At 64.0% G+C, this 23588-nt stretch overlaps 1 protein-coding gene across 4 annotated transcripts in view; it reads left to right on the top strand.

Moving 5' to 3' along the window:
- Positions 1–23588, top strand: part of SLC12A7 (solute carrier family 12 member 7) — a 42954-nt gene that overhangs the window by 9916 nt on the left and 9450 nt on the right. For all 4 annotated transcript variants that reach the window (XR_003792603.1, XR_003792604.1, XM_029216099.1 and 1 more), the window contains exons 2-19: positions 4693–4787; positions 5072–5194; positions 7828–7974; positions 9223–9277; positions 10255–10385; positions 10619–10860; positions 11491–11702; positions 12219–12386; positions 13861–13959; positions 14521–14578; positions 14888–15062; positions 15711–15829; positions 16076–16174; positions 16489–16608; positions 17438–17542; positions 17980–18148; positions 22911–23106; positions 23335–23504. Coding sequence is in view for 2 of the 4 variants with exons in the window: in XM_029216099.1 (XP_029071932.1) it covers positions 4693–4787; positions 5072–5194; positions 7828–7974; positions 9223–9277; positions 10255–10385; positions 10619–10860; positions 11491–11702; positions 12219–12386; positions 13861–13959; positions 14521–14578; positions 14888–15062; positions 15711–15829; positions 16076–16174; positions 16489–16608; positions 17438–17542; positions 17980–18148; positions 22911–23106; positions 23335–23504 (2483 nt within the window). In the remaining 2 variants the exon portion in view is untranslated. The remainder of the gene's footprint in view (positions 1–4692; positions 4788–5071; positions 5195–7827; positions 7975–9222; positions 9278–10254; positions 10386–10618; positions 10861–11490; positions 11703–12218; positions 12387–13860; positions 13960–14520; positions 14579–14887; positions 15063–15710; positions 15830–16075; positions 16175–16488; positions 16609–17437; positions 17543–17979; positions 18149–22910; positions 23107–23334; positions 23505–23588) is intronic.

Genomic DNA, 23588 nt, shown 5'->3' with positions numbered 1-23588 from the left:
GTCCCCAGCACACGGGCACCCCCGCCAGTTGGACGTGTCCTGGCCATGGTGTCCCGTGGGTTTACTGGCCGAAGGATCCTTGTTTTAAAACCGAATCAGTCTCCTTCCTCGGTGACGAGAGGGGTGAGTCACATGCAAGTTGGCTGGGCTCTGAGGGACCTCCCGGCCTGGCAGGGCCTCCCCGCCCACTGCGCCCGCCCGGCTGGACACTAGGGGTCCGGGGGTCCCGGGCTTGCGGGGGGCTGTGACCTTGGACCGCGTCAGGCTGTGATCTCTGCGCGGTGAGCCCCACCGGCAGCGCCCCTGCCGCGTGAAACGAGCAGGCCGAAAGCCCCACCTGTGCGTGAGGCGGGGAGCCAGCTCTGGTGGTGGTGGGGAGTGTTAATCGCGTAGCCTCCAGGCCGTTTCTGTTTGACTACACATCTGACGGCCCAGCCCTGCCCGTCCGTTAGAGCAGGTGAACGAGGCCCAAGCGCTCCTGCTCGGAGACAGCAGGTGTGGGTCCTGCCCTCCCGGCCGGCGTGGCCCAGGACACCTGACCGTCGGGGGGCCCCTCCCACGTGGCCCGGCAGCCACCGCTGTGCAGCGAGGGCACCCGGTGACCTCCGGGCTGTGTGCCCGGCGGGGGCACCACAGGGGACCCGCCCCAGGAGGACGGAGGCGGTGGGGCCAGTGAGGCGGGCCCTGCGCCCCCGGGATCCCCTCTGCTCGGGCTTGTCCTGGGTCCTCATTGTCGTGACCAAGCAGAGTGCGCAGCGGGCGCAAGCCCAGGTGAGCGGCCTCCTCCCCGAGACGTGGGAGCAGGGTCTCAGCCAGAGGAGGACTCCTGCTCTTCAGAGCCGCGACCGGGCCTGGCAGGGTCGTGCCGGGTGCCATCAGAGTCCCGGTGGAGGCGGGAGGGCTGTCCATCTGGAGCCTGAGGTCTTCAGAGCCCCCAGCGTGTTCCAAGGGCTCAGGCCCTGGGGGGGAGGGTTTGTACCAGTTTCCTTTGTGAAGACTTGAGTTGTAACCTGCCCCTCCCTTGAAAAATAAAAACTGAGATTTGAGTGTTCTCCAGCGGTGAAAGCAATTAAGGGAATTTTAAGGCTCACCCGGGTAGCTTGTGACGGTTTCGCATTTTGTGGGATGGGATCGCAGGTGTGTCCCTCAGGTAGAAGCGTTTGATTTTTTTTTTTTTTTTTTTTTTTTTTTTTGGTACGCGGGCTTCTCACTGTTGTGGCCTCTCCCGTTGCGGAGCACAGGCTCCGGACGCGCAGGCTCAGCGGCCATGGCTCACGGGCCCAGCCGCTCCGCGGCATGTGGGATCTTCCCGGACCGGGACACGAACCCGTGTCCCCTGCATCGGCAGGCGGACTCTCAACCACTGCGCCACCAGGGAGGCCCGAAGCGTTTGATTTTTAACCAAGAGTCTCGGCTCCAGCAGGTCGAGGCGGAGATGGCTGTCCGAGGCTCCCGCGTGAGCCTCTTCTCTCCGCTGGGTCCCGCAGCGCTTCGGAAAGCACGCCCGAGGACTGCCTTCTCAGAAATGAAGGGAAACGTGTTCTCGTTAAAGGATTAGCGATTAAGACGGTGGTTTACGATGGATAAGGAGACTCACTGTTGGCCGTAATCTCTGGTGTGGGCGGTGCAGCCCCCAAACCAGGGGAGTGGGGGGGTGGGGGGGGATTTACGGAGACGCTGGGGCGTGTGTTGCTGTTCCTCCGGTGCGTTTTGTGTGTGTTCCCCCATTCTCTGTGCATTAATTCTGGTTATAAGCAGCGAGCCGGAAGACCAGAGCCTCACGGCCTGACAGCCCAGTCCTGGCCGTCCCCGGGCTTCCTGTGCACACGTGCCCAGCACACGTGTCCCCACGGGGCGGGCCATCCTGGCCTTTGTGGGGCGTTCACGGCACTGCTTCCCACTCCGCAGTTTCCACGGTTGTCCTGTGTGTAAATAAGCCACTGACGTCCACCTGTCTCGAATCAGTTGATCCTGGCCGTCTCCCTGGGCCCCCTCGCCCAGGCACTTCTCGCCCATTCTGCTCCTTTCCGACCCTCGGCTCCGGGCCACCCCGCGGCCCTCATCGCGGCGGATGGGCCAGCTGTCTCAGCTCCTGTTTGAGGTCGTGGCTCACTTTCCCAGCCAGCCAGGAGCATCAGATGCTCCAAGAAAGATGTTGTCTCTGTGGATTGAACGTGGTTGCAGGTGCCCATCCGCCCCGTGCCCGGTGGGCATTCAGACAGACCCCCAGAGCCCCCTGGACCAGGCTGTGCTTCCCGGGCGGGGGCGGCAGGGGCACCTGGGCAGCCAGGCCTGAGCTGAGTGGAGGCCCTGTCCGTGGTGGCCGCCTCTCCCTGGACGAGAAACACAAGACCTGGGAGCCACGAATTTGTCCAAGGTTGGGGCAGAGGGAGAACCCAACACCCCTCCCGGGGTGGCCGGCACCCTGGCCTGCGTGGCTGAAGCCTGTTGACCGGGACAGAGCCGGCCTGCGTGTCCTCCAGAGTCTGGTCTGCAGAGAGCTGTTTGCGGCTTCGTTTACACCAGAAACCCAGTCGGAAACAGGATTGTTGCCACCAGGAAAGTACAGTCATTATCACCAGGAAGAAGGTGCTGAACAGGAGCTCGCTTGAAGCAGGAAGGAGGGAGACGGGCTGGCGCCCTCCCGCAGACGCCTGCAGAGCGGGGGAGGGCGCTCAGGAGGGATTTCTTGTTTAATTGAATGTGGTTGCAGTTTTTAAGCTTTGTTTTGACCCAACTTCAGAACTTGGGCTTGAGAAAACTTTCAAGAGCACGGGATCACGTGTCATCTGCCTGAGCACTGGTCCCACCTGCCTTATGCCTCCCCCTCCCCCTTTTCGCACGTTCCTTCCCGACGTGCTGAGAACAGGCAGAAGGTGCGATGCCCTTTGTGTGTTTCCTAAAACAAGCACATTTCCTCTCTGATGCCTGTAGTACAGTCTCCAAAGTCAGGACGTTTTCATTGATTGAAGTCTTACTCAGATTTCGCCGTCAGCCCAATAATGTCCTTTATGGAAAGAATCGGGCTGCTTCCATCTTCTTCCTCTTTCCAGAACGTTCCGGAGCCGGCCCGTGTCCTCCGAGGCCTCTGAAGAGGGCCGGTGGCTCCTTTGATTTGCCTCAAGCTCCTCGTGCTGGAATCCGGGGACCCAGGCAGTCATGTCCTCTCCTGGGTGTCGGTCAGCCTGTGACCCTCGTGTTCACCTTGACCCCTGGTTCAGTGGGTGATTGGCTCTTCCTGGCACTGCCCCTGCCCCATGGTGATGAGCAGGTGGCTCGTGGGGCCATGGTGTGTGGGGGGTCCTTGCCCCGTCCCCTCCAGGTGTCGCCCCTGGTCCCAGCATCCGCCAGCGGTTCCCCGGCCACTGGCTTCCTCGGGCCTTCTGCTGCCCCTGAGCTGGTCACTGGGGCTCAGCAGTGAGGGGCACAGGGTCCATCCGGCAGGAGGGCAGGGCTCTGCCTGCCATGCAGCCTCCACGGGCTGGACCCTGGGAACTTTCTGGGGAGGGGTCTGGGAGGCCTCGGTGGATGGGCGTGGGTCTGTGGATTTCGGGGGGTGAGGGGGTGATGCCTGGACCCCGGTGGCTCCCGAATTTGTGTCCGTTGTGAGGGGCAGGCACGTTAAGTTCACAGGGGATGGACTGTGGACTCCCCTTCCCTGTGCGTCTGGGCTTTGGTTCCTTCTGGGGATTTGGGGGATTCCCTCAGGAAGTCGGGTGTCACCCCTGACGGGACCTGGTGAGCAGGTGATTCCCCGCTAAGGTCATGCTCCGGGTTGCCCCAGGGCCCCTGGGGGCCTGAGAAAAGCCAGTTTGGAGCGCCTTTTCCTGGTGTCCTCACTCGGTCCTTCTGATACAGGGTCACATCACACGCAGAAGGCCTGTGGGTGGGGCTGACGTGCAGGTGGGCCCAGGTAGGGGTGCCGGTGTCTCCGAGCTCACCCCATGTCCCTGCTGGTGGCTTCTGGGATGGCATTGCTCCAGATCCGGTGGGATGGGGCAGGGCTGGGAATCAGAGCGATGCCATCAGGGTTTTTCTCTCTGCTTTGAATTGGGAGCACGTGGTAAGGCTCGCGTTTCAGGATCTGGGAGGAGCTCCCAGGGTGAGTCGGGGCTGACCCTTCGCTCCTCTGTGGCCTGGCCACTCCGAGGGCCTTGATATACTCTAGTTGGGGATGGCGGGCCAGGGCTTCCTGACAGAAACAGCCGTGGAGACAGCAGGGCCACGATGGGCCACCTGCCGGCCGTGCGCCTACGTGTGGGCTCCGTGACACTCCCCGCGGGGACTGTGCTCTGAGCTAATGGGGTCACCAGTGAGGCCGCCGTAATCCACCAGGATTGGGGGGATTGGAAAGCTGAAGCTGCTGTCAGAACAAAGCAGCGAGCCTCGGTGCCACCTGGTACAAGTGCCGGTCCCCACCCCGTCCCCGCCGAGGACGGTCACGGGCCAGCCTGTCTGGATCTGCTGGTCTTGAGCCGTTTGTCCCGCAGGACCCAAAAGGGCTGGGGTGGGACTTGAGCTTCCTGGACCCAGCGCCACCTTTGGCCTTCTGTCTACCTGGTCCCTCGCCCCCTGACAGATAACTTAGAAAAGTCCGAGGCACGTAGAGAAGTGCCTGGCGGGGCCCCCTCCTCCTGTTCCCTCGTGGCCTCCTTTAATTCCTTTCACATCTGACTGAGCCCTTCCCCACAGGAGATGGAAACCCCGGGGAGAACAGCCCGTTCATTGGCAGCGTGGACGTGGACGGAGAGAGAGCCTTTGAAAGGAAGAGCATGGCGCTCTTTGAGGTGGGTCACCACCCCCCGCCCCCCCGCTCTCCCCTTCAGAGCGGAGGCGGCAGTACCCGCAAGAGAAGAGCCCAGACTAACGGTGCCCTGGGGTCCGGGCAGAGGCCTCAGGGAGCCCCGCGGAGGGGCTGGGCCTGGGCCATCCGGGGAGCCCCGGGGCCCTGAGCCCTGACCGTTGACCCGCTGGGCACGTAGAGCGGGACCCCTGCTGGGAGGTTGGTCTGGTCGGTCTGGGGCGTCTCGGGGTCGGGGGGTCACTAACTCCACGCCTCGGTCCCAAACAGGAGGAGATGGACAGCAACCCCATGGTGTCCTCGCTACTCAACAAGCTGGCCAACTACACCAACCTGAGCCAGGGCGTGGTAGAACACGAGGAGGCCGAGGACAGCCGGCGGCGCCAGGCCAAGGTGCCCCAGCCCGGCCCCGCCCTGCGCCGGGGCCTCCCCCCCCCCCCCCGCCCCCCCCGCAAGCCCCCCCCCCCCCCCGCTTCGTTTCTCAGTCGCGGGACTTGTCCTGCTGCCGCCTTCCTGGGAGCCTTATTTCTGAGGGTTTACCTCTGGGAGCCTCTCCTAAGATGCGCCCAGCTCTCCGAGGATTCTGTGCAGAGACCTTGGGGAGGTCCCGTAAGCCCAGCCTGCCGAGCTGTGCACAGTGCATAGGGCAGATTGGGACCCGAGCGGGCAGCTCCTGGCCTGTGTCCCCGGGGCACCCGGGAGCCTGTGCCAGAGGCTGACGCAGGCCATCCGTGACCCTCAGCACGACCGTGTGTGGCCAGGTGGGCGGGTTTGGCGGGATGACCCGGCTGCCCCACCCCCGGGCATGGGTCCGTGGGAGCGGCCCTTGTTGTCCCTCTGACCAGGGGGCACAGAGATGGGGGGTCGGTCCCCCAAAAGTGCCTTCTCCAGGGTCTGGGCGCCTCTAGTATCTTGGGCCTCGTAACCGGCCAGGTTGATCCTTCAAAGCTGCCTTCTATGGGAGTGCCGGGGGCCCCGTCACGGCCTTTCAGGACAACTCAGGGTCATCTCGCCACTGCACAGGGACGGGCCGGGCCTGAGGCTGGGCCAGGCGGGTGGGGGCCCCGCGCCCGTGAGACTGGAGGGTTTGCTTCTGGTGTTTCACGGTCCTTGAGCCAAAGGCAGGGGCCGGAGCTGCTCTCAGCTTGTGTCGCCCTCACCCTTCTCCACCATTCTGCGCCCGCGGCCAGGAGCCGCCACGCTTCCGTCATCCACAAACAGGACACGGGTCCGTGGGGGGTGGGCTGCCCCGGACACTGGCGCTCAGGGCCCAGGCGTGAAAAGCCAGCTGCCGGGTGCCGTCCAGGCCTCAGGCCGAGTCTGCCCGAGGCTTCTGACCCACCTCCACGCTCCCCGGGCGCCCCCTTGGGTTACTTCCCCGGGGTCTCTGCTCCATGCCAGCCCCATGCCAGCTCTCTCGCTGCGGGCGTTCCTGTGGGTCGACCTTCCATTCTCACCCTGAGAAGCCCCCCGGCTTCCTTTGAGGGGGGCCCGCCTTTCGGCCCAGCGAGCGGGCTGGGCCACGTCTCCCCAGCCTCCACGGGACGCCTCGTTTCAGGCAGCCTGGCCCCTTTCACAGGAAATGTTTTCAAAGCAGATCTTCCCAGCTTTTTTTCCTTTTATTCGCCTAAGTTTAAGCAGCTTCCCCATTAAACGTCCTCTTGCCTTTTTAGCCAGGTGTCCCCAAATCCCGACTGTGTCGCCTGACGCTGCCGTCTCGCTGGCCGGCGGGCAGGACGGGCTGGCCCCCGGCCTTGTTCCCGAGCTCTCCTCTGGGCAGCTTTGCTCGGCTGTAGTCTGGGGTTACGGAAGACGTTTCTGTCAGGCACCCTCCTGCGGTTACCCCGCGGCAGAGCGACCCTCTCCCAGGCCGCATCTGGTCGGCCGTGCTGCGGGGCCTTCGGGAAGGGGCACGTCCTCTCTGAACTCTCGCTGGGTCCCCTCCCCTCGCTGGGCACTTCCTCCAGGTGGGTCAAGACGCGGCAGATTTCTCTCTGGACTTGGTGCTTCTGCGCCCTTGCAGCCTAGGGAATGGTGGCCGGTCCCTAACCCTTCCTTCCGGCCTCTCATTTCCCCCCACTTCGCGCTCTCTTGAGGACCTGGGCTGCAGTTGCTTCGGGCAGAGCCCAGGTCGGCTTGCTCCTCGTCTTTTCTCCAACTTCCCCACCTTCCCGCTGTGCCCCTGATGGAGGGGGGGGCCGAGCCCTTCTCTCCCCTCCCTGCCCCGGGGCAGTGACGTGGTTTTGCCCCCGCCCCCCTGCTCCTGGGCAGTGAGGGTATTGCCAAAACCTTGGCCTCTGTACACCAGTGCTGAATAGAAATACGGAGACAGAGTTTTGCAGGAAAGAGAAAGAGTAGCTTTATTTCTTTGCCAGGCAAAGAGGGAACACAGCGGGCTAGCGCCTCAGGAGCTGTGCCCACCCTGCAGGGGGTAGCCTTACAGTGGTCAAGGAGCAGGGCGTGGTCAGCTCGTGGACAGCTCTCGGATTGGTTGGCATCAAGGTGAAGTTTCAAGCATCGTCAGCCTTCTGGTTTCAGCCGGTCTGGGGTCTGTGTGCTTGTGGCCAGCAGGTTCCATCTGGTGGGCGTCTGCTTCCTGCAGAAACAACTTAGGAAGGTGTGTCAGGCCTTTATCTATGTGTTTCGGGGAACTGGGAGTTCGTGACTCTGAGACGCAGCAGAATTATAGTCTGAATTACTGCCAGTTCCCCAGGCCTACAGCTATTGTCTGTTTCTGTTGATACGTCTTCATGTTTCCCAGTCATTCACTCTTGAGTCAGACGAGGACCCGGGGGCTTGTACACAGTTTCAGGGGGTCCTACTGTGGGTTCTCTCCAAGCCCTGGCCTCGCGTCAGCCGCTTTCCGCGTAACTGAAGCTGGGCCTTTGCTGGTCTTCGTTTGTCTTCCTGTCCCCTGACCTCTTCACGGTCTCTGGGACCCACGGTGTGGACTCAGCTCCCGGCGGGGGCAGGGGGGCTCTGAGGGAGGCGCTGCCGACCCCGGAACCTGCTCCGCTCTCTTCCAGAGCCCCCGCATGGGCACCCTCATTGGCGTCTACCTGCCGTGCCTGCAGAACATCCTGGGTGTCATCCTCTTTCTGCGCCTGACCTGGATCGTGGGAGCGGCCGGCGTCCTGGAGTCCTTCCTCATCGTGTCCATGTGCTGCACCTGCGTGAGTGGGGCGGGGGCAGCTGGACGTCGGGGCTTTCCGGGGTCCCCGGCCCCAAGGGCACCCCTCACCTGCGCTGGTGTGGGCGCAGGTCAGCGCCCGGCTGCTGACGGGCCGGGGGCAGTCTCATGGGCCCACCTCCGCAGAAGCCAAGGGTCAGCGTCCCCTGGTGGCCACCACTCACGGCCATCCCGTCCTGCATTTAGACCAGGTCCCCTGCCCGCTGGTGACACGTTCAGCCCTGCACCTGGCTCACCAGGCCCTCCTCCACATGGCCTCCGCGCCCACGTCCCCATCTGCCTTAGCGGCCCAGGAGCCTTTTCTTGCGACAGCTTGTCGTGCCTGGTTCAACCCCTAAGTGGCCCTCAGCACCTGCCCCCCCACCTCCCTCCTCCCCTTTCTCCGTCGCTGTTACGAGGAGGGTGATTCAGCTGCTCTGAGCCCCCCAAGTGCCACCTGCCTGAAAGAATCCAACGATGCAGATGAGCCAGGGTCCCCTCGACCCCAGCCTGCTGCCCTGCCTGTCCCCCGGCTGTGTCCCCCGGCCGCCCCGGGCCGCCTCTGTGTCCACGGCCTTCCCGCTCCTGTGCTGTCGTGCCTGAAGCTCTTGCCTGAAGGTTCTCACTGTTCTGCACGTGCTGCATTCACTTAATGAGCCCGGAAGTGTCTTTGGAGCAATCACCCCGCCTCTCCCCTAGTAAAAGCCGATGAAAAGCAGGATACAGAGCAGGGCCTTTGTTAAGCTAGAAACGTCCCTGGCAGGAACCAGTCAGGTGGGCACTGAGGCTGCAGGCTTCCCGGGGGCTGTTCTTCCGGTCCTCGGGTTGTGAAGTAATTGCTCCCCAGCCCACAGGTGTGGCCGCTTTCCTGAGCAGCGGGTGAGAAGGCCCGCCCTGGACAGACTCTGGCAGTCCCCCAGCCCCGTGGGGTGGGTGGCCCGCGGGGCACCTAGGTGGGGGCCTACAGGGGGGTCCCCCTGCATCCCATCAGGAAGCGGGTGCCCACTGGAAGCAGGAGGCGGTCCCGAGTTGGGTGTTCCCTGGGGGGCTCACGGGAGCTCAGCTTTGGGGGTTAAGTGGGAGAGAGCAGGGCTGTGGTCCTGAGCATTATGGCGCCCGGTTACCCAGCAGCGCTCTGAGGTCAGCAGCCGGGAGTCGGCAGGCGGGCGCCGCCCCAGGCCCGGTGCCGTCCGCCTCCCGGGGTGGCTCTCGCAAATGCTCGTTCTTCTAAAAGGCCCCCGTCTTTCTGCAGACGATGCTGACCGCAATCTCCATGAGTGCAATCGCGACCAATGGCATGGTCCCAGGTAAGGGTGCCGCGGGGAGCTGGGAATGGCGGGGAGTGACCGAGCGGGCTCCGCTGTGGACGGTGGTGCACGTGCCACTTCGTGTAATGTTCACCCTTCACCCCGGGCGGACTCAGGGGCGGCAGAGGGCGGGTCCCAGCGCGGACACGCCCTCACCCGCCTGCAGGATGGATCCCCACATCTGGAGGGGCGGACATCCCCGTGGTGCGGCCAGGCCCTTCCCTTCCAGAGGCCCCGTCGGCAGTGACCCTGCCGTTGGGCAGCAGAACTCAGGCGGCTCCCGGCCCCCACCTGCACCTGACGCTCCCCCCGGCGTGCCCCCCCCATCGAGGGCACAGTGGGGCTTTTCTAAGGCCAGGGAGGGGTGCCCCCTGCGGCTCGTCCCCCAGAGCCTGCCCATGTGCTTGGGGTCCCTGAGAAATTGGGGTTCTCCTCGGGGAATCTACGTAAATGCCTCCAGGGATTTTCTTGTCACGTTCACGCTGTCCACTACTTGCTCTTTGGCGGGGGGCTGCACCCTGAGATGTCCTCCAGGTGCCCAGTGTCACGCACGGTCCCTGGTCAGTGTCCGAGTGGGGTCTCAGCCGACCGACAGGACGACCAGGGACGGGCTGGCGAGGCCGTGGGTGTCACTGTATCCGTAGGTGTGACACACAAAGGATGACTAAAGAGCTCTTGGTATTTTAAATCTTCCTGGGTGAAAGTTGAGTCAAGGTTTCGGGTGTGATATCAGCCGCAGGCTTCGTACAGGCACGGCCGTCAGGGTCCAGGCCCCTGACTGTGGCTCGCCCTCCTTTAGTCACAGCTTCCAAAGACAGCCGCCAGCAGGGGGAGGGCGCCTGTGGACTCAGGCGCGTGTCTCCACCCTTGCGGCCGGGCTCCCCATCCCATGGACGAGGCCGTCTGCCCCGGGAGGTCTGTGTTCACGGTCAGCGGCAGGTCCGTAACCCGCTGCTTCCCGTTTGGCGTATTTGCAGCGGGCGGCTCCTACTACATGATATCGCGGTCTCTGGGGCCGGAGTTCGGGGGGGCCGTGGGCCTCTGCTTCTACCTGGGCACCACGTTCGCGGGGGCCATGTACATTTTGGGGACCATTGAGATTTTTTTGGTAAGTGCAATGTTTCGGGCGGATTCCCTTGTCCAGGCCGCAGACGCGCGACCTGAGGGTGTGTCCCAGAGGCGTCTGCTGGCGTGGAGGCTCACGGGCAGGGCGGAGCCCGGTGCCGCGCCCCCTCAGAGAGGGCCCGTTGGGAGGTGCAGGGGCGCGCCTGGCCCCGCGCTCCCGTGCGGTCACCTTGGGGAGGGGTGGGCGGCCCTTCTTGACCTCGCTTTGCCCTGCAGACCTACATCTCCCCCAGCGCGGCCATCGTGCGGGCTGAGGGCGCAGGCGGCGAGGCCACAGCCCTGTTACACAACATGCGAGTGTACGGGACCTGCACGCTGGCCCTCATGGCCACGGTGGTCTTCGTGGGCGTCAAGTACGTCAACAAGTTGGCCCTGGTGTTCCTGGCCTGCGTCGTGCTGTCCATCCTTGCCATCTATGCCGGCGTCGTCAAGACCGCCTTCGACCCACCTGACATCCCGTGAGTCCTCCGCCCGGCTCCGGGCCGGCTTCCCGCCCCAGTCTGTGGCCCTGGCCTTAACCGCTGACCACGTTGGCTGGGCTGGGCATGGCGCCCTGTGTCTGCAGACGTCCCTACTCTGGCCGGGTCGAGGGCGAACAGGTCACGGTGCTCTCGTGGCCGTGCTGTCTGCAAGGACAGGACAGGCCTGGTGACTCCAGCAGCACCGAGCTCCTCCCGGCCGTGGCCCTGTCCTCATGGAAGCCCCTGAGCAGGGTCTTCTCTTGTCCCCTTCCGGGTGAGGATGCCGCGCGGAACGGGGTAGCTCCGGGTCACAGAGCGAGCGCGCAAGCCCCCGTGCGGCCCCACCGGGCTGGGCCAGGAGGAGCCCGGGGTGGGGGGCGGCCGCTCTGCGCACGTGGACACGCCACGCGGGCCATTCACTCCGCGTCAGGCGCCCCAGAGCGGAGGGCGGCAGGACGGACCGGGGCCCGGTGCTGCTGGAAACCTGCTGAGGGCCAGTGCCTCATGCGAATGCCCTTGTCGCCCTGAGCGGAGGGGGTCCGAAGCGCCTCACGAGGGACCTGCGAACTCCACTCGGTTACGGAGAAGAGCGGTGGGCGAGGCGTCTCACCACCTGCTCCCGCCCAGGATCTGTCTGCTGGGGAACCGCACGCTGTCCCGACGTAGCTTCGACGTCTGTGCCAAAGTCCACGCCACCAACAACGGCTCGGCGACCACTGCGCTCTGGGGCCTCTTCTGCAACGGATCCACGGCCAGCATCTCCTGCGACCAGTACTTTGCCCAGAACAACGTCACGGAGATCCAGGGCATCCCCGGTGTGGTTAGCGGCGTCCTCCTGGGTGAGCGTCTGGCGGGTCTCTGCCGGGGCCGGGCCTTCTGAGCCTAGTCCCTTGGGTCCTGTCCTTCCGCCCAACCTGTGGCCACATCACCCCGCCCCCAGCTGCTGGCCCATTGGGGTCCCTCTGGGCTGATTCTCCCCAGAGCGTAGACGCCAGGTGAATCTTGCAGGCAGCAGGTAAGGGCTTCGAAGTTGACCCTTTATCTTTAGAATTGCAAAGCGGCAGGCACGGGGGATTAGCATGTTGATAAGGGAAATAATTAACGGGTGGGGTCCCTCAGGCAGCTCATCAGGGGTAGATTGTTGTACGAGGTAAGTTTTTTCATCAGACTTGACTTAAGGACCAAAATCTTTCATTCAGAGATTAGGAGAGGATGGTTTTCTTAGAGGGCAGTTTCTCCGGGTCAGTTGTCCTTGTCCTGGTGTGAAGTTGGAGGCTGGGGTGGGGATGGGCCACCCGATGGCGGAGCCCTGATGGCAGGTGTGGAGTCTCGTGATCCGCCTGTTCCCCCTCCAGATAACCTGTGGAGTGCCTACGCGGACAAGGGGGTGTTTGTGGAGAAGAAGGGCGTGCCCTCGGTGCCCGTGCCGGAGGAGAGCAGAGCCAGCGGGCTGCCCTACGTGCTCACTGACATCACGACCTACTTCACCATGCTGGTCGGCATCTACTTCCCCTCCGTGACTGGTGAGGCCTCGGTGCTCCCGGCGGGTCAGGGCCCCGTCAGCTCTAACACGCCCACCCCCGCCCCATCTTTCTTTTCCTTTTGGCTCAAAGATGAGCTTCGGGGTCTCCGTTCCCCACGTGTCTGAGCCAGGGGCTCAGGAGCTATGGGCATCAAGGGGCTTGTCCGTGTTCTTGTGAGAGACCCAGGGTATTCGGAGTGGCCCTGCGACCTTGGCCCTTAGCAGTGGACCTGAGGGCTGTCAGAGGCCGGGGACTGCAGCGTCCTTGTCCTTATAAGAGAGTCTGCTGACCTCCTGGAGAGCCCCAGTGCACAGTCCCCCACACGTGCACACGCACACACTGGTCCGCACGCTCACACACGCACCCGTGGGCGCACACCTGCTCCTGGGGGCTCTTCAGCCTGGCCCAGCACAGTGGAGCCCCGGCCCCCCAGGCTGGCACTGGCCGACCAGGGGGCCCGGGGCCATCTTCGCGCCTGGCCCCCACTCAGGCCTGTCCCCACGCTCCGGAGGCTGGCCTGCCAGGGGCTGCTTGCCCCGCTCCGAACTTCACCTCCGCCTTCCCCGAGGCCCGGAGCTGGGGCAGGTAGCCTCCCCGCGAAGGCGGGGTCACGGTGCCACTTGGACGGGCGTGGGGGGGTGTGGATCCGGCCCCTGGGGGGTCTTTCTCCTGTACCCCTGACCCCCCGCTGTCAGTGATCAGGGCGGGGAGACCTCCTCTGTGGATGTGGGTCTTTCCACGCCCCGTGGCACACCCACGGGCTCTGTGCTGGCGCGTCAGGCCACACCTGGGATAGGATCACAGGTGTCGAACGAACCTGCTGCCACCTGGATTTTCTTTGATCCCAGTAGGAATCGCTTACACTTTATGTGCCAAATGGAGTGACCGGTGCGGGGTGGGGGGCGGTGGCGGCGGAGGCGGTGGCCAGTCACCGCGTGGGAAGGAGGAGGGTTGAGGCCAGCGGGGAGTCTGTGCTGAGGCTGAGCTACGCTCTGACCCAGGCCTGGCCCCAGAAGTGAGTCAGCACTTGGCCTCACTCTCCAGGGAGTTTCTCGCTCCCGGCCACGGGGATCAATGGAGATCACGGTGGGGATGCAGTCAGGGGCGATGCACACGGAGGCCAGGTCTGGTCTTGGCGTCTGTGGCAAGTGTCTGGGATGAGCCGTGCCCTAGCCTCCACCGTGACTGACTTCACAGCTGGGCTGGCTGTCCCCGTGGAGAGCGTCGGGGACATTTGGGCACCTGCCCACGTGCCCTGCAGCAGCCTACCCAAGACGTGAAGAGAGGTCCAGCCTGGCTCTGTGAGGCCTGGCGTGCAGGCTGGGGGTCTCTCCTTTGCGTCGTGAGGAAGTCCCAGGCCTGTTCTGACTCTGCCCCAGATGGGCCAGGGTGGGCGGGCAGGCGGGCAGGTGGGTGGCATCTCCTAGGCGCCGTCAGTCCCTGTGGCCCATCAGCTCTCGCTCCATCTCCGTAGGCATCATGGCGGGCTCTAACCGGTCCGGGGACCTCAAGGACGCCCAGAAGTCCATCCCCAGTGGAACCATTCTGGCCATCGTGACCACGTCTTTCATTTGTATCTTTGGGGGGTCGAGTGTGGGGGCCGGGTGCTGAGGGTCGGACGGCTCTGTGCCCTTCTCCACTCACTGCCGGGCCCTCTGTGCCTCCGGGCGGGCCTCCCTGCTCTGGGGAGTTCTGGCCAAACACCCGTTCTCAGAGGGGGCTGGGCTGGCGTTGGCCTGACTTAGGAAAATAAACACAGACTCCTGGACGCCAGCCTGGGCTGGTGGTAGAACATGGCTTTGTCCGAGAACCACGTGTAGTGACCACAGTGTGACGCGTCACTAACGTGTAGCCACGCGTGTGCTCACGTCACAGTCTTGTCAGGTGGGCTCACTGGCTTTGAGGTGCCAGTGGAGCCTTTCTCACTGAGCTCATCCCTTTCCAGCCGGCGAGGTCTCCAGCCTGGTGCCTGTGGTGGTCACCCTGCAGGCCAGGCCCATCGTGACTGACCTAAGGTCCCCATAGAGCAAGGACACGGCACGGGGCCCAGGGCGGGGTGGGCAGGGTGTGGGGTCGGTCCGGGGCTGGTTCAGCTACTGCGTCATGCCCGCCGCGTCCTTGACCCGAGCCGCAGACCTGTCCTGCATTGTGCTTTTCGGGGCTTGCATCGAAGGCGTGATCTTACGAGATAAGTACGTTTCGTTTATGGCTTCTGGGAACTTCTGGGGCCAGGGCTGGTTTTCTCGAAGGTGATTTTAGCTTTGAGATTGAGAACCCCAGGATTTCTAGCTTTGTGTGTCGCAGGTGGCCCTGTGGCCATGTGTTGGGGTCTGATCTGTGCATCTGTCTCCCGCTCAAGCCTGGAGCTGGGAGCCCGCACAGTGACCTCAGACCCCGGTAGAGCTGGGGTGCGGGGGCTCCCGGGAGAGGCCGTTCCCACTCAGCAGGTGGGAGGAGGTTTCTGTCTCCAGCTCGGGTCTGAAAGCTCGCCACCCCTCCAGGTTCGGGGAGGCCCTGCAGGGGAACCTCGTCATTGGCATGCTGGCCTGGCCGTCCCCCTGGGTCATCGTCATCGGGTCCTTCTTCTCCACCTGCGGGGCTGGCCTGCAGAGCCTGACAGGGGCCCCACGCCTGCTGCAGGCCATCGCCCGGGATGGCATCATCCCTTTCCTGCAGGTGAGCCCGCTGCCGAGAGCAGGGAACCCCCCCCACTCCCCCCTGGAAGGAGCGCGTCAGGAGGGGCCAGAGATCCTGCCCGGGAGCGTGATCTTTACGGCTGAAGGCGGTGGGACCCCCGTCCCCGCCTCCAGACTGGCAGCCCACCCTGAGGCCTGTATTTTTTGTCCCGCCCTGTGTCTGCCGCATGTTCTGAATTTCCCTTCTCAGGACCGCTGTGCAGGGGAAAGGCTGGTGGGAAAGACTCCCGAGCCCTGCCCTCCCGCAGGGCTGTGCTCCAGGACCCAGGGTCTGCAGCAGGGCCCTCACAGAATCCTCCCAGCGGGTGTGTGCTGTGGGGAGAGCCCCGTCCAGTGCTCGAGGGTGTCGCCTCCTTGCCTGCGCTCGATGAGGGCGTCTGGGGTCTGACGGTACCTGGGCCGCCGTCTGCTCTCTGGGTGTCGGGTTTTCTTCCTGGACGTGGCTGGGTGAGGTCCAGGCCATGTCGTGAAAAGTCCGGCTCTGTTTCTGCAGCAACTCTGAGACCTCTTTTGGGTTGGACCCGACTAGCTCGGCTTCTCGCCTGAACATGAGCTCTTTTTCCTGCGTCCTACGCCCGCCACGGCCACCCGCCTGTGGCCCCCAGCCCACCTGCCTTTCTCCTGGCAGGTGTTTGGCCACGGGAAGGCAAACGGGGAGCCCACGTGGGCCCTGCTGCTGACGGCCCTGATCTGTGAGACCGGCATCCTCATCGCCTCTCTGGACAGTGTGGCTCCCATTCTCTCCATGTGAGTGGCCACTGGCCCCGTTGGCAGCCACCCTTGGGACGTGAGGCCCCTGCCCAGGGGACGGCAGACGGGAGGGCATAGGGCAGAGGAGGGGGCCAGGCGGTGGATGACGGGGCAGGCGGACCCCACGGGAGGGGACCGCGATGTGGGCAAGGGGGCTCCCGGGGGAGGTGGCGGCGGCTCAGGCAGCTCAGCGGGACCCTGCGGGACCTGGCCCGCCCCTCACGCCGCTGTTCACGTCCCCAGGTTTTTCCTCATGTGTTACATGTTCGTGAACCTGGCCTGCGCCCTGCAGACCCTGTTGCGCACGCCCAACTGGCGCCCGCGCTTCAAGTATTACCACTGGTGAGCGGCCGTGGGGAGCCCGGTCCCCTCCCTTCTCTGGGGCACGCGGTGCGTGTTGGGGGCCAGCTGCCACCTGGGTGCCTGGCTAGCCATCGTGGGACCAGCCCAGTCTCCGAGCCGGGTCTCCTGTAGGCGCCTCGGGGCCGTTTCGGCCCTTGGGATGGTCCGGGTGGAGAAACCGGTCCCAGCATCCTTGCTGTGCTCTTGATGAGACCAAAGCAAGGGTTTCTGCTGGGGTCCGAGGCGGCTGCTCAGGTGCCGGCCTGGGGGTCCGGGCGGTGAGGTGGGCCCCCTCTGAGCTGCGTGTCCCCCAGGACCCTCTCCTTCCTGGGCATGAGCCTGTGCTTCGCCCTGATGTTCATCTGCTCCTGGTACTACGCGCTCTGCGCCATGCTCATTGCCGGCTGCATCTACAAGTACATCGAGTACCGTGGGTGAGCTGCCGCCGGCCCCTCTCCCGGGGTGAGGGCTCAGGGACCTCTAGCAGCGGAGGGGTCGAAGCCCATGCCTCCTGCTGGGGGCTGCGTGGATTTCTGCCTGTGAGCTCCTAACCAGTGGATGACCACGTTTACTCTTTCTAATTGACTCCATGTTTGTTACGACGTTTCATTAGGTTTATCTACGTGTATCTGTGTGTAAGTATAACGTACTTTTTCAGCAGTGCTCCTTGTAAACTTTGAAATCTATTTAACGGTAGCACTGATGTGCAATGGATTTTCAGAAATAGACGTTTCTGAAAGGTACACTGTAAAAAACCGAAACGGTGGGCAGGTTAAGTGCATCTCAGAGCCCCTGGTCCATCACTGGGGCATTTCCCCTGGACGCCCTGGACCCCTCCAGGGGGAGAGGCCCTAGGGAGGTGGGACCTGGGGTGGGCTTCTCAGGGCATGGGGGGTGGGAGGGCCTCCAGGGACACTGCCTGAAGTCCCTCGCAGCTCTTCCAGGGTGGCTTGGAAGGAGGGTCTGGGGGCCGTGACCACTCCTGCTGGTAAGCCGGTCCACGGCCTGTGAGTCAGAGTCCCCCCCCCCACCCCACGTCCTCTTCCTCTGCCCCATCGATGACCCCGACTCTGAGATCCTGCGTGGGTGCCAGTGCCGCCGCCACCCTCCCCGTGCCACCAGGTGCCCCTCCCCATGTCCTGCTGCTTCGTACTCCCGCCCGTTCTGGGGAGCCCCCTCCTCTGTCACAGGAGCGCCGAGAGGCCCTGAGTGGCCACCTGGGTGCGCTGTGGGCGGGGCCTCACCACTGCACCCCCACCGCAGGGCCGAGAAGGAGTGGGGCGACGGCATCCGGGGGCTGTCGCTGAACGCTGCCCGCTACGCCCTGCTGCACGTGGAGCACGGCCCCCTCCACACCAAGAACTGGAGGTGAGTGTCCCCATGCCCTCTGACCCCACGGATGCCTGTTCCTAAAAGCAGGCTGCAGAGAGAAGACGGTGCCCACCCCCCCGTCAGGAGACGGTTGTCAAGGAAGCTGTTAGCACCTTTGTCCCTGCGTCAGCTTGGGCTGGTCAGCTCGGGTCTCAGCGCCCGCTGGTCATGCATTGGGGGTGGAGGGGGACGAGGGCGGCGAGCTGACCCACCCGGGGGCCCGCCGTGGATGGAGGGCATTGACAGTCTTCTCGCCTCTGGGAGGAGGGAGGGGAGGCTGCCCCTGCAGAACCCGAGGCTTAGCTGCACAGAAAGCCCGCTGCCCAGCAGGGAGCCTGGGGCACGTGGCCCGGGAGGGGTCTCACGCAGCTCACCTGGTGTGAGAGTGGGGGCGAGTTGCCGTGGTGACAGCTCCCTGCCCCCCGCCCCGGCAGGCCGCAGGTGCTGGTGCTGGTGAACCTGAACGCCGAGCGGTGCGTGAAGCACCCCCGCCTGCTGTCCTTCACCTCGCAGCTCAAGGCCGGCAAGGGCCTGACCATCGTGGGCTCCGTGCTAGAGGGCACCTTCCTGGACCAGCATGTGGAGGCCCGGCAGGCCGAAGAGGTGGGCCAGGCGCCAGGGAGGGGGTGCCGGGGCCGTGCCGTCGTGTTTCTAGCCGTGCGCCCGAGCGCAGCCCTGCGTGTCGCGCTGCGTCCTGTCTCTACCCGGGCGGCACTTTCTGGGCTTGAAACCAGCAGGAGGGAAACCTGTGGAGGAGAGTGTGACGTGCGTGGCCCCAGAACCTCAGACGGCGGGGGGACTCGGGGCTGTTGAGAGCAGCCTCGGGGCAGGTCTCCCGACAGGCGGGCCCCGCACCTGTCGCATCTGCTCCCACGTTTGGGGCCTGTGCTGCCGGGTCAGCCCGTCCAGAGGCTCCACGGACCAGAGAGGGGACGGCGGGTCACGGGCACCCAGGCCAGGCCTCTGTCACCCTGACTCGGATGCTCAGCTGGTGCCACCGCGACCTCTGATCTCGGTCTGGGGCAGCCCCAGTGCCTGAGCTTCAAACCCCGTCTCGTGGGCAATTTCAGACAGATGTAGAAACAGTAGATGTACCACACGGCCGTCCCAGCGTGGCCCACGTCCTGTCACCTCTGCCTGCCCGCCCCACCCCGGGAGTGTCAACACCGACCCACTGCTCACTCTTTTCACCCCAGACCCCGCATGTCTGTCTCTGAAACAGGAGGCGATTCTCACAGCAGCCCCACCACGCCCGTCCGTCCACAGGCCGCGTCCAGCCTGCCGGCTGCTGGCCTCGGGCGGCTCCCGTCTGGCTGGGGCGTCGGGGTCTTGCTCTCGGGTGGGTCCTTCGTCAGCCGTCCCCACGTCAGGGTTGCCCGCTGTGCCCGGGCATCAGGGTCAGCCCTGCTGTCCCGGTGTCTGTAAACCGGGCTGTGCCCAGAGGTCTCCAGAGCACCTGGGGGAGGCATGGCTGCTTGGAGGGGGTCGTGGCCTGTGTAGCCCGAGGCGTCGACAGCCCCTTCCTTGGTTGGCCGGACAGCGGGCCCCCGGGGACCCGCCCTGGCAGCCAGCGGCACCAGCCACTCTCTCAGCATCGTCGTGACCCAGGGCTTTAACGGGATAGTTGTTGGTGTTGGCTGGGGGTGTAGACGCCGGCGTTGTGGCTGCGATCCCAGGTGTAGACACCGGCGTTGTGGCCGTGATCCTGTCTGTAGATGCTGGAGTCATGGCTGTGACCCTGGGTGTAGATGCCAGGGTTTTGGTTGTGAGCCATGGGTGTAGGTGCCAGGGTTGTCTGAGAATTGTATCCTCCCTGTCTGGTATTCCAGTTTCATTCACTCTTGCACTCCTTTTCCCCTGCCCAACCCTTAGGGGTTACAGTTCCCTGGGTGATCTCACACATTTTCTCTAGTGACCTTGGCCATCTGTGAGCCATGGGTGTACACACCAGGGTTGTGGCTATGATCCTGGGTTTAGACACTGGGGTTACATCTGTTGACCCTGGGTGTAGACGCTGGGGTCGTGGCCGTGGTGGTGTCGGTGTAGACACCAGGGCCATGGCTATGACCCTGGGTGTGGACCCTGGGGTGGTGTCTGTGATCCCGGGTATAGATGCTAGGGTCGTGGCCATGATCCTGGGTGTAGACGTGGTGTGTCATTCTCGCTGGTGGGACAACCTCCTTGTGTCGGCCTTCTCGACAGCTCCCTGCGTCGGTGTGAAGAAGCTCCAGACCCGTGTCCGAGGGTGGGAAGGTCCCAGCTCTCGTGTGTGACATTGCCCAGGCGCTGACTGAGCGTCTTCCCTCTCTCACACTCGCGGGTCCTTTTGTCCTCCCAGCGTCTCTGGGGATGGGCAGGGGGCACAGTGGGGCTGGGGAGGTGGGCTCCAGCACTGAGTAGGGGGTCGAAGGCTCCGGGCCCCTGCCCGAAATGGCACCGACTCGGCTGGATTCACAGCCCTCTTTCCAGACAAGAACATCATAGCCTGATATGTGTCCTTTTGGACTTTCTCCTGTTGGTCTTTTTTAAACAGACGATCCCGCAGAAATACCGTTTCACACACTTCCTTTGCTTTGAACTGTCGCTTTTCCAGTCGGCCGGGTGCTTGTTTTGTTTATGACAGCTGCACAGCGTTCGTTTCGTGGATGTGCTCTGAGTTTTATTCCGTGGAACTGCTGTCCTGGGGACGGAGGTGGTTCCCATTGCTTTGGTGTCAGGAAGTGTGGCGTAAGCACCACTTAGATGTAGTCCACGGGGGATTGCTCTTAGGATGGATTCTTGGAGTTAGAGCCTCCCTCCCTGGTGCCATGCCCCTGAGGCTCCGAGCCAAGTTCCAGTTCTGGTCTGCCTGGTAGTTTACGTAAAGGCCGGTCCGTGTGGCCGGGAACAGGGGGACCCCAGGCCCCCCTCTGCCGTCTCTTACTGGGAGGGTTCTGTCCCGTTGCTGCCATGGGAAAAGGAAGGCATAGCTGGTTTTCACCCCAGATGTCCGGCACGGATGCAGCTCAGAGCCAAGTGTGTTCCCGAGGGGAGGGGCTGGCATCTGAGGGGCTGGGTGGAGGCACTCACCGGGTCTCAGGGGGTGAGGACCCCAGGGATGCTGCAGTCGGGTGCAGCCCACAGCATCTCACCCGCTGGAGGGTCACTGGGCACCCACCCGGTTTTGTAGGTCGAAGACTGGGCAGTGCACTTGGACCTGCCTCGAGTTTTTCAGCGTGTGTCCCGCCGCGGAAGCAGAGGCCTCGGGAGGGTAGAGCCCTGTAGGTTCCTGCTGGGTTAGGGGGATCGAGCAGCTCACGTCAGATGGCTCAGCAGCTGAGACGTGCTGGCCGGGGTGTGGGAAAGGCTGTGCTCTGCGCTCCCCTTCCCGGGGGCGTGAACGAGGCTGGCCTTCTATGGGGCAGGGAAGGGCTCACACGTTGACTTTGAGGTCCCACAGGGCCTGGTCCTCAGGGCCCCAGGAGCTGGGTGTGGAGGTAGTGCCCGAGGCCCCGAAGATACCGCTGGGCCCTCGAAGTTCCCGCTGGGCCCTCGAAGTTCCCGCGAGGCCAGGGTAGCGGGGGCCCCGACACCTCACAAGGCAGTGGAGTGGGCTTTCCAGCAGTGGGACAGAAGAACCACAAAACCCCGCTGTGTCTCCATGAAGCCATAGCATCAGGTCAGCATTTCCACCAGTGACCTGAGAAGCTGTTGGTCTCAAAGCTAGAGCATGCGGCCTTTAAGCCCCTTGAGCGACCGTGTCCTGATGGGGCCGAGCCCCTGGCCTCTGGTCTCCAGGAAGCGTTGGTCCAGGGATCCCTGAACTGCACTGCGGCTGCACCAAGGCAGCCCTGGGTCACATCCAAGCACCTGTTTGGACTCTTCCTTCTTGAGCCAGCAGCCCTTCGACGTGGTGGCTCAAGTCCGGGTGGTCGAGGGGGGACGTGGCTCCAACCTTTCATATGAGGTCCTGGGGCGTCCATCCCAAGTATCAGCAACAGGGGCTTAGAACAACCAAGATTCACTCTGTCTCTGCTCTGAGGCCAAAAGTCACACATCGAGGTGCCCCAGGGCCAAGCTCCCTCCTGAGCTCCAGGGGAGGGTCCTTCCTGCCTCGTCCAGCTCCCGGGGCTCCAGGTGTCCCTGGGCTCCTGGCCACGTCCCTTTGGTCTCCACCTCTGTCTTTACATGGCTTCTCTGTGTCTGTCTTCTCTCCTGTCCCTGACATTGGATTTGGGGCCACCTGGATAATCCAGGATGGTTTCACGTCAAGACCCTTAACTTAATTACATCAGCAAAGACTCTTTTCCAATAAGGCCACATTCACAGGTTCTCAGAATTAGGAGGTGGGTGTATCTTTTGGGGGCCACCATCAATTAACCCACTGTGGTCTGTCCTCTGGCCCCCAGAATGCACACCTGCCTGATGTGCAAAGTACGTTTATCTCATCACTGCATCCTCCCAAGTCTCAACCCCTTACGACGTCAAGTAAGTGCGGAATGTCGTCTAAGTACCCGCAGTTCAAAGGTCCCAAATCTTGTCTTCTAAATCACCTGACTCAGGTGTGGGTGAGATTCTGAGTGGAGTCCATCCTGGGTCAGAACCCCTCTGCCCACAGCCTGTGTGACTCGGAGATAAGCAGTCCGCGTTCCAAAGTGCACTGCGGGACCTGCACAGGGGACACATCCCAGCCGGGGAGGCACAGATTGGAGGAGCCGGGGGGTTTGGACTCCAGCGGGGCAGTTCCATTTGGTGTCGGGCCGGCAGTGCTTCCCTGTGGCTTGAGGCCCCACCCCCAAGCCAGGCCCCCGAGGGCCAGTCGGCATGGCCGGCAGAGGACCCGCTGCACAGGTGGCGCTACCTCCATAGAAGGCCTGCTGTGGTCACGGTGTGCCGGGCTGCGCTGTGACGCGGAGCTGCCCCAGTCGGGTGCGTGGCATGTGGCTGAGGGGGCAGCAGTGCACCCGCCGGGCACTTCACTCCCGCACCACCGCCTTCTAGGAAGAGCTGTGTAGTTTGATGTTTCCTGACCAAGGTTCCCGCAAGCCAGGAGTGAGGGCCAGGGTGTCCATGTGCAGTAGGGGGTGGCCTGTGACCCCGCAGGTCCCAGCGTGCCCGCAGTGGTGGCCTTCACCCCCGCTCTCCTGTGGGCACGCACACGTGTGTGCACTGGTGCTCCCGTGCACCCGCAGGCAGTGCCCGAGAGCGCCAGGCCCTGGCCTCGATTTCAGGTACCGAGGGGCGCCCGCTGAGCCTCTGGCCCCCACGCGTGAGGCTATGAGTCCGCGTGGGGCCCGCCCGGCCCCGTGTGGTGGGCGGGTGTGTGCTGGGACCTGCTGCCCCCAGCCCGCCCCTCACCCCAAGCCCGACCCGCCTGTGTCTGCAGAACATCCGGGCCCTGATGGGCACCGAGAAGGCCAAGGGCTTCTGCCAGCTGGTGGTGTCGTCCAGCCTTCGGGACGGCATGTCCCACCTGATCCAGTCGGCCGGCCTGGGGGGCATGAAGCACAACACGGTACTCATGGCCTGGCCCGAGGCCTGGAAGCGGGAGGACAGCCCCTTCTCCTGGAAGAACTTCGTTGGTGGGTCGGGCCGTTCGGAAGCCTTGTGACGGGAGTCCTGCCCCGGCCTTGCCCCCATTTGGTGGTTCCCGGGGGCGCCCCGGCTGGGCCGCAGTGATGGGGTGGCGTGCCCCGCGAGGGGCTTCGTGGGGACCCCGGGCTCCCCTGCCCCCGTCCCGCTGGTGTGTCCAGGCTGCTTGGTTCTGCTGGGTGGGCTTGTGACCCCGTGACCTGCCCGCCTCTCCACAGACACCGTCCGTGACACCACGGCGGCGCAGCAAGCCCTGCTGGTGGCCAAGAACGTGGATCTGTTTCCGCAAAACCAGGAGCGCTTCAGCGACGGGCACATCGACGTGTGGTGGATCGTGCATGACGGCGGTCTGCTTATGCTGCTGCCCTTCCTGCTGCGACAGCACAAGGTGCGGGCGGGGTCGCGGGGGTCACGGGGGAGGGGCCACACGGGGGAGGAGCCACACGGGGAGCGGGGTCACGGGGGAGGGGCC

The sequence above is a fragment of the Monodon monoceros genome, unplaced genomic scaffold (assembly GCF_005190385.1).
Source record: "Monodon monoceros isolate NGI ecotype Baffin Bay Population unplaced genomic scaffold, NGI_Narwhal_1 Super_Scaffold_12, whole genome shotgun sequence".
NCBI lineage: Eukaryota > Metazoa > Chordata > Mammalia > Artiodactyla > Monodontidae > Monodon > Monodon monoceros.
The sequence above is the reverse complement of the archived record's forward strand: the minus strand, read 5'-3'. Positions and strand labels throughout refer to the sequence as shown.